This window comes from Varroa destructor, unplaced genomic scaffold (genome assembly GCF_002443255.2).
Source record: "Varroa destructor unplaced genomic scaffold, Vdes_3.0 BEIS01000007.1, whole genome shotgun sequence".
In the NCBI taxonomy this organism is placed as follows: Eukaryota; Metazoa; Arthropoda; class Arachnida; order Mesostigmata; family Varroidae; genus Varroa; species Varroa destructor.
Window position 1 is genome coordinate 34,630,659 of NW_019211460.1, and position 10,011 is coordinate 34,640,669.

Genomic DNA, 10,011 nt, shown 5'->3' on the forward strand with positions numbered 1-10,011 from the left:
ATGTCAAGAGTACCCTAACAAATAGTAGGGCAATAAGGACGTGTATCTGCAACTTGCGTTATAATATTGTACTAAAAGAGCTACGCTCTAATAAAATGGAACCATAATAGGTGGACCTATCCTTTGAAGTTGCAAATTACGCAGTTTCTCTCGAATTGTTTTCCGTAAACATACGTACGGACAATAGCATACGGCGTAGTAACAATACGTAAGTTGTAGAGGTACATTATCGTTACCAGACGTTTCTTAGCTTTTGTTGGCCTTTTCTATCGTGTGTGTCATCCATTATAGTTTTAACATAGCATTTGACATCTTTAAAAATGTGCGAATTTAATAGATAAAGCATAAATACAAGTCAAGTTTTCTACACAGATAGTAATATTGTAGTAATACAGACATAAATTGAATATATTAAGATGAGTAGCCAATACCTCTCTGACTGGTAAGTCACGGCGGTTGTGCTTCATGTAATAGCCTAATTTTGAATTCTCCCGCCACAGCTGATTGCGTGTGAGTTATAGGAAATCATCCCATTGCTGCTAGTTTGACTTACAATTTATAATAATAATCAAAGAATACCTAAGAGAGAAAAAGTTTTTAAGGCAGTTTTTTTTTATCGACGCTTGTTATTGACTCGTTATGGTAAAAGTACGTATGGATGATAAAGTCTACGTGTCAACTATCAGCTGTTAAGGTGGCCATATTTGTTTGCGACCGGTCAATGTGCCGGCAAGCAAACATCTTCTGTTCGCATGTATCGACCTGATCCTTTGTGTTAGTGTTAACTGTCAGAGTGCGTTAGTGTTCGATTGTATAGGTGTTTACTGTGTAGTGGGAACGTCAAACCGTATCGAACTGTGAACATGTACGTAAACGAGCCTCCTGCTTCCACAATGATAAGAGCGAGAATAGGCGTTGCAATAGTAACGTTGCTATCTTTGTCCAGCTGCGGTGTCCATGGTCAGGCCCCTACGAAGCTGCCGCCCAAGCAAGTGACAGTCGACGATTTCAAGATTCGGGTAGTAGATGAGGTATCAGCTGCCGACTGGTCGCAGGGCTTCCAAAGTGTAGGCCATTTACAGAAGGGGCCTTCCCTGCAAATGACCGACGAACAACGATTGCAACTCACATTTTCGGTGGTTGATGCAGCCGGTGCGACAATTCAACCTCAGCAGGTTTTCGTGCGGCTGGCATCTCTTCACACGGAGGTTATCCTGCTGCCAAATGCTGACAGCAAGAACCTATACAAACTCGATCTGGATCTGAAAACGAAGGCCAAACTCTTCGATAGCCTTAATGGCAAATACGAGCTGTCTCTCATCGTTGGCGACTCGAAAATCCAGTCATTCCGTTGGACGATATCTGATGTAGAAATTAAGTTTTCTCAGCCCGGTTCACCGCCAGAAGACTATTTTGCGCGCAAGCCCGACATCGTGCACACGTTCCGCAAGCCGGAAAAAAGACCGCCTGTTGTCGTCTCAAATGTCTTCTGTCTTGTAATCATTGGCCTGTTTGGCCTGATGCTGTTCCTATGGATGAAAGTTGGCATATCGATGTCGACCATAACTCCATCGTCACTTCTGTTCCAGGCATCGCTCGGAGCCATCCTCTACATCGAGTATCTCTTCTACTTAGGCAATAACATGTTCATTACACTGCGCCTCCTCACGTGGGCGGCACCGTTTGCTCTCTATTTTGGTAGGAGAATGCTTGCGAATCTAGCCAAGGCTGAATCGCAATGCTAAACCACCGATACATAGCAACTGGGCCAGACTAGGCCCAATTAAATCAGGCCGAACAACTCTACTAATATAAACGCCTCAAAAATTCATTCGGCCTATTAGGAAAGGTGAACCTCTGGAAAATGACACGCATCTGGCTCGCTTCCTCCCATCCCTTTACGATGGTGTCCTAGAAATGATCAGAGACTGCGGATTTTTCTATTACGAGTTGTACGCTTTGGTAAAAAGGGGTCGATTGCTTGCTATGAACCAACCAGGATAGTACTCGCCATTTACTCAAGGTGGCGACAAGTCATTTTTAAAGATTATCACTTATAATATTGATTACAGTAGCGATATTAACATGCAGCTGAACAGAGTGAAAGTGTGTGTTGACAGGTAGTATAAAATGGTGGAGGTTTAAAGTCGAAAAGGTCTGTCGATATTTAATAACGATTTACGGTTATCGAAGAGTATCAAAAACAAAAAGGAATTTACTCAGTAACTTTACTTGTACAGAATGTTTGGTAGAATTTGTAACCGCTAATAAGTTCGTGAATCAGGCTGTCGAATGAAAAGAAATGTGTAAGGATAAAATAGGGAACACTTAGAGAGAATGTATAAGTGTGCACGCATGCATGTGCAAATTTTCTTTTTTGAAAAATAAAGTGCATTTCTTATGACGAGATACTACTTGTTATCGTTTTGATGTTTATGAATTGTGATTCCGGCGAAGGAAAAGAACGCCATATGAATGAAAAACGGTAGGAAAGTTTTCATAGGTGCAGTGATGAATCTCTGTGGTGGCATTAATATCTTATGAATCTTGGCTTGTGGTGACACCGCTCCCGGTTATAGATAGCATAATTGAATTCTTCGTGTTGCCAAATACGGTAGATTTAACATCAAAATAAGCGAAACTCCAACATACTATGGGGTGCTTGGTTTACGTACTCAAGGTCTTAGCTGAATAGAAAAACTTAGTGATTTGCGATCCCAATATAAGTGGTTCTAATATAATATCTAATTGCAGACTAGGACAAGATATAGCATCCCGCCTCAGTCTGCAATTATATCGTCCAAGCAGTTTCCTATTACAGCGTATCATTGTTTATGGATTAGTGTTGAGTAGTACCTTCTCGAAGTATAGAGAGAGACCTTATATGCATGAAGTTAATCTACATATCGTCAATTTGTAACACATGGTTACAACTTCCAGCCTTAAAAATAGAAACCGTAAGTAAAGCAATAGTTGATATAGATAATGATATATATATATCGATAATGCTGCTTTTTATTTAAAAACTGATAACGTTTTCAGAAAAAATACCCTAAACTGGGCAATTTCTAACCTGGCCCACTGTGTTCCATAAAACATTAGAGCATCTCTAGTTCCAACCAAACCTGGTGTTGAGCTTTGGAAGCGTACGTATCTGCGGAAAGTTTATAAATCTTTCGTGAGAATTGCTAGGTGAATTATATAACTGTTGCCATGAGGCAGGAATTATTTACCTAAAAATATGAATTCCGATAATATCTTAAACGCTTTTTCAATAAATATTTGTTTGTTGACCAGTCTTTAGTGATATTGTGCCGAAGACTTTACTTCTAACGATTACGTTTCTTTCGTTTCTCCTACGTCTTTATCGGTTATAGCTGTTAGAACAACATTTAACTTCTAACTTATTCTATAAAATTAGGACTCTAATCGTAATTTGTGAAAGTCATCAAAAGTTGGTTCCACTTTAAGGAAGTATCTGGATTATGTGAAAAGCAAATACGCTTCATCTATCCCATCTAGTTGGTTAGGTACTTTGACTATCCACGGTTTCGAAGTACTGCCGAACTGCGAAGACTACAGATTAACGAAGCTTAGAGCCGAGAGCCCTTCGCAATAGAAGAACTACATTTCAGTACAAGAAAGAGAAATGAAGAGAGCTAATTTCCCACAAAAAGGATATCCCATCGACTTTGATAGTTGCCACTGTAACTGAGAATCTATCTTTTGCATATCCCTCAGTTTAAGAGGTTTCTACGTTCACTTCAGTGCGATGTTTTTATAAATAGTGCTAGACATGAAATTCCACTGTCTATTTGTGCTTGTTTCAGCGGATAAACTAGTCGTTCGACTAGCCTTCAATGTGATGCACTCAATTTACTTGAATAAAAGGTTGCAAATAATTCGAATTTGCTTGCTAGTTTACATTGGATTTGAGATTTCATGAGTACGAGTGTTAAATTGATAGGACGGATGTAGTAATATTAAGAACGTGGTAATAGCTGTTGATCTCAAGAGCACTACTCTCCAGCATCCGTAACGCCGCCGAGAGTGATGGCAAAAGTAGCCTCTTCTTCAGGGAGTTCTGGCGAGTCATAGATTTTCGCAATGCGCGTATCTCCACGACATTTACGGAGTTGAACGCGGGTCGTCGAGGCATGAGCCAGGATATGGCCTCCGATTGGCTTCTTTGGGTCAGCTTGAAATGTCATTGTAACTCCGGGGTCAGCAGTCATTTGATTCGTGATGAGCACGGAGATGTTATACTCTTCTGAGATCTTTTGAAGTCGCGACATCAGCTGACCGAGCTTTTGCTGCCGTTCTGCAAGCTCACCACGTCCACAGTAGTCAACTCTAAATTAAAAAAAAGTGAATGTTAAGTATATTAATTACTCACGTGGATTATTGTTGCACTGAAGTCCGTCCTTCGCACTTGATCCGACTCTCATATCAACTCAGAGCTTGAATAATCCACCTACCTTGGTTATTAAAGTTTCTACAATTAAATTTTATTATAAACAAATACGGTGATTGAGGTGCTTGTGTAAATATTTATGCCTTCTGCGAACATTTCTCATTTCCAACTGCATATATCAAATACATCATATATTTACGATATTTCTAGATCAACAAATAATACTTATTCAATAAGATTGTGAGAACACCCGCACCTAAAGAGAGCCATCACAGAGTCTATGACGAGCAGTTTAAAAACTCCGCGTTCCTCGTGAAATTTCGCAGCAGCTAGGTCGAGTAGCTCCATCTGGTGATCAGACGTGAATGCCCGTGCGTACAGTACGTTATCCAGAATCATGTCGCCATCAAAGCCGAATCGTGCGGCAATGTTACGTAACCGATCCGGCCGAAATGTATTTTCAGTGTCGATGAAAAGAGCCTTCCCGCCAGGATAATTTGTATCTTCAACGGGTATCTGACACGTTACACAGCAGGTATGTGAAATTTGAGTCTTACCACAGCGGAACTCACCAAACACCTCAGTGATGCCCATACTCTGAAGGCCTCCACCCAAGATTGCGTCCAATTTCGACGAACCGGTTGACACGTGAAATATGCAACGTCTTTGTTCGCCATACAGGCGCGCAGTCGTGAATCCGTTACAACATCTATCGACTTTAGCAGCCGCCTCCTTGATTTTGTCAACCTTCACTTCCGATAGTCCTTTGATATTAATTAACTTTTTCCGGGTTGTCATCTGAACCCCTTTCACTGTGCAAATGCCAGCGCTTTTGAGCTTGTTTATGTCGGCCACATTAATACCTTGTCTTTGCAGAAGATCAATCTCCTATTGAGTATTTATGACAATGTTATGACACAATACAGTGTTAATTACCTGTTGCGGAACCCCCGGATCACCGTTCCATCGAACATTTCTCGTATAACAGTTGTTGATTCATTGAGATAGATTTAGTAGTGTGCAGCAAACGTAACGCACACAAAATATGTTATGTACTTGCAGCCGACTCTATTCTAATCGATTCTGAAGATGTTACCTAACAATAGTCCATAATCTTAGTAGCACACCTCCACAAAGACTACATGTTTGCGTAGGCACAGTTAGAGATACTCCATAAAAAGCCATTCGATTTAACTAAGTAAACGGATGACGATATGGCAAAACTGAAATTGTCGTTTACCCTCTCTACCGATCTATAACCGCATCTAGTTTTCTATAGTGGTACACGCGTTGTTTGCCACCTGGAATATAGCGATGTTTGAAAACTTAGAAGCGTTAAATCAGCCACAACAAACTTTTAGTGCAGCTTGAACAGCGTATACAGTAACCTGATTTTATTCATTTTGTACAAAAAAATTCGGAAACTTCGTACCTGTACGATGAACGAACTCTCATCCTCAGTTGCTAAGTCCTGTTGACTATTTGAAGGAACGATCTGGTTTTGGCTGAGGATGGGTGATGGCGTACTTCTGGTATAACTAGAACCGCGTCCGCCATGTTTTCCACTAGTACCACGTGAAGCAGGTTTTTTGTGCTGCGTTACTTGTGGTTGGACGGCATTCCATAAAGTATCTGACGCGTCAGTTGCGGCGTTCTCCTGCGTTAGGTACTGCGATTCGATTAGCGTCCCAGTTTCTGTCATGATGAATTTTTCTTTCAAGTGGCACCTGATTAACTCCTAAAAGGCACTCCGAGTGATGAGAGATCATCAAGAACGTTAATTCGGTTATCCCTGAAACCAATGCATTTGGAACGTCGACTGCAAGGCCGAAATGGTGTTGGCGTTCAAGTTCAGCACCTGAATCGACCCAAGCCCGCAGCATTACTGTCACTCATGGTACACATTGAAATGAATAGGTGATTTAATGATCAGATAGGTGTTTATGATTTCGCTGCAAAAGAAGCGTACTGCTCACCTGGATAAATCAATCTTTTTTGTCCAGTAGAATGAGTACCTACGAACCCAATGTAACAAACCTCTATTTTAGAGAATATGTATGTTTAACAATCAGTTTTCTGTTATTTGTTCGATCTTAGATCTTCTCATATGGCCGCACTGGGTAAGCCAACGTGATTTCCGCTAGCAGTAGTATCACTTTACACAATGTCGTCAATATGGCATTTAGACTTGTAAGGTCTGAAACATTCTCGTTAGTTTTCTAACCTCACATCGGAGAGTTTCGTTGCCGGGAATACTTTTGTATGCTTTTTGATTTGTCTTAAAATAAAGCTATGTTTGTCACGGTGTAAATATTAAATTGTTGAATACGTTGAACTTACATTATATCGGTAACCGATTATGTGCCGACCTAAAAACAACACTACATAGTTCATCGAGTCTACCCGCATCAGCTATAATTATATTTTTATTATTATATCATTATATATATTATTATATCAGCAGATAGTATTTTGGAGCTTCCGGTTTATATCCGAGCTTAGAATGGCCAATTGAGCCCAGAGCAATAATACATCGCTGCAGTTTAAACGCCAACGTTATTGGGGTAATTCACCCTAAACAAACGAGTCATGTAAGCATTGACTCAAATAGTGTATGCCATCACTATTCACCATACGACTACGTGGACAATTTCAATTAAACAGTCGAAAAGATCTGGTTTCATTCTCAGTCACTTGTTTTGCAACAGGCACTGTTTTAAACTTAGTTAGGTAAGTTATAACTCTGACGTTATATATATATATATATATATATAGTTATCTACTGGCGTGTTTAACTTTTCTATATAAATTGGATTATTAGTCTTAAGTAGCATATAGGTATATGTCTGTAAAAAGTTCAATAAGCCGGTACGATTTAAACACATGCTGTATGTTCTGCACGGAAGCAGAATAATTTTGAATAGCTGCTCGTATTTGACAGTAATCATACGCATTAACGCACGTCCGTGCTCAGTTATCATGCAACCTGCAAGATCTCTGCTCTTAAAGGTACTCGATTTAACCCTACTAGGTCATCTAGTTTGGCCCAATGCATATCGCTTCATTGACGCTGGCACGAATGCAATTGTATCTTGTACCTATTCTGCGTATCTGTATTCTGATGAGCCATCGGCATGATGGCGAACAGCATTTCATGCTAACTTCACAGGTCTTGTTCCATTTGATGCTTTGTCATCCCTCAACAGCCGAGCAGTAGGCAAAGTGATCAGCTGACATGGTACTGGGTAAGTCAGGTAGATCATAAGGGTGACGGCCCAATGCGCCTGACCGTATGCTTCAACTCCCGACAAACTGGCCCAAATCTGCTGATTTCGTGTGAGTAGGGGTATGCCGCTTTGCGTTCCCTTTTGGGCGGTTTCGTCAAACGACGACCTCACCATGGCCTGCTGAACGTGCTTTCCTCTTCGTCTATCTGCCTGTGTTTCTTCCATCTGCCCAGCGCGTCGGTCCACTTCTTCCGAGATGGCGCTCAAATACGCTTGTGCGTATATTACTCGAGACATGCTACTTTCTTCTTATGGACACTGCCTGCCATCTAGCCATGCATGTAGAGTCCTCTCGACTAAGGTCCTACCTCAAAACAAAGTAGAGAAGGGTTTGGCTTCTTGGCCTGCACCTTTCGTTCAGTCTACCCTATACATGCGGCGTGTGCATCGCGTACAGCTGCATCCGTGTTGGATCTGGCTGTGTGTAACCGGCTCGACGACGGGGCGGAGAGCAGTATTATAAAAACCATTAGTATAGCGACTTCCCAGCCCTCGTCACAGATCCTGACAGATACCCATTCCTCTATCTTAGGTGTTACCCCCCCCCCCCCCCAATACTGGTGTACCTCTCGATTGAGTGGTGGCGGCAACGTAGCCACCGCGGTTCGCTGTAGTGGGAGTCAGGTTGGTCGGTTGGTTCCTCCCGAGAGTCGTCTCCTGGTAAAAGAAGGGGGTTGGGGTGGCCACCGTTCTCGAAGACCGCGGGCTGGAAAGCAACGCTTAGGGGAGCAGATGGGGGGAGGCAAGATGAATGAATGCTTCAGTCAGTCAGTGATGGAGGCAGCGGCCTATAGTTGTGATAGTCTGCTGTAGCTGTTGGTGGGACAAGCATCAACGCGCAGAGCGTGTGTGTGTGAGGGTAGTCGCAGTAGTAATGTTGACGGAGCGTCGCGAGCACCAGCAATGTCGTGGCGGCGGCAGTGGCTGTCGCTGCGAGGTCACCTGGGAGAAGATGATCTCGATGTAGTGCCCCTCTTACCCATACATCGACGCTAGCGGCCCCATTTACCTTACCCCAGTTCACTCATTGGGAACGCTGGTGCGTTTTTCTCCCTTACTGATTCCGGCGCAAAAGTAGATCCTGTCACTGAGCCGGTTGGCGAAGCACCACGACCGCATTGGCCGTAACTGCCATTACTGCCTGCCGCATCTCGGCTTGTCTAGTAACTCACGCAGCTACAGCTGTACCAACAGCAACAAAAGTAACGAAACACGAGAGCGGGAGAGAAGAGCAACGACTCGTGAGCGATTGGTTGATTTATGAAGTCGGCGAACGGACCGCAACGCACAAACCGGTGAGGCTATAGGAATCATCTAAACGAGATAGAAAAAAATTCAGCCGAAACAAGGTGCGGGGGAAGAAGTACCAGCGGACCAATTGAGTCCAAACAAATAATAGGGCACTGTGACGAAACAAACATTCATTGGTCGTATTGTGATACTGGTAAAGACAATTTTTGATGGTTTTCTCCAGAGATCAACTGCGCAGCTTCCCGCAGCTAAAAGTTTCATACTTAGCTTTTAATATTATCTGCTAATCATTTTCGAGGAGCTATGAATTAACCGATCAGAAAACTAGTAATATATATAGGAACTACGCATTGAGACTAACATCCGATAATTTTATGCGTAGGAGCAATGTAAAGCTAGATCGACACATATTCTTTCAGACTGTTTATTTAGACTAAAGGTGATTTCGATGGCTTGTCAAACAAAGCACTGTGTAATGGCCAGGCCGAAAAAATACTTTTTCCATAGGGCATTAAAATGATACCTCTTATCTAGGCATAACGGAGTCCAATCTGGTAAAAGCAAATCAAAAACATGTTGCGCACAAGATCGATGTCTTAATTAGCTTGTAGTAACGTAAAAAGTGTAATTTTGGGATTAAATTAGCTCAGTGAAATGATAGACAAGCCATTCTGAAAATCTCTGCTAGCTTACTCCTGAGCATGAATAAATTATGATAGGACCATACCGCATTATTTAGAATCGAATAAATAGCGGTTAGTTAGAAGGTAGTTAGAAGGTAACTTATTACAACCGACGCGCCTTCTACTTAAAACTGAACTGCCAAAAACTCTAAATAGGCTCCCGATGCGCCGGCCACTCAATAGCCATCGCTCTCCAGCCACTGTCCTCGATGCTTCCGCGCACCCTGTGGCTAATGCAATATATATTCATCATTTAGATTCTAGGCATGATAGGACGCTTGGGGGTATCTTCGTTCTTGGCGTGATAGTTCGCTGGGAATAAAGAGCAGTGAAGAAGCTCAGTTTAACCAACGTAGTGGCACCGCATTGTCGAACC

At 42.2% G+C, this 10,011-nt stretch overlaps 2 protein-coding genes across 2 annotated transcripts; one reads left to right on the forward strand and one right to left on the reverse strand.

Annotated features, from left to right (window-relative positions):
- Nucleotides 1–686: 686 nt before the first annotated feature.
- OstDelta (oligosaccharide transferase delta subunit) lies at nt 687–2,409 on the forward strand. Its single transcript, XM_022814296.2, has one exon. It carries the CDS (start codon nt 864–866, stop codon nt 1,743–1,745), a length of 882 nt encoding a protein of 293 aa, XP_022670031.1. The 5' UTR covers nt 687–863; the 3' UTR covers nt 1,746–2,409.
- A 486-nt stretch (nt 2,410–2,895) lies between these two features.
- On the reverse strand, nt 2,896–6,116 carry LOC111254340 (meiotic recombination protein DMC1 homolog). The gene is made up of 3 exons (XM_022815057.2): nt 5,847–6,116; nt 4,671–5,302; nt 2,896–4,353 (listed from the first exon to the last, which is right to left on the reverse strand). The coding sequence occupies exons 1-3, from the start codon at nt 6,114–6,116 to the stop codon at nt 4,020–4,022; spliced, it is 1,236 nt and encodes a 411-aa protein (XP_022670792.1). The 3' UTR covers nt 2,896–4,019.
- Nucleotides 6,117–10,011: the final 3,895 nt, after the last annotated feature.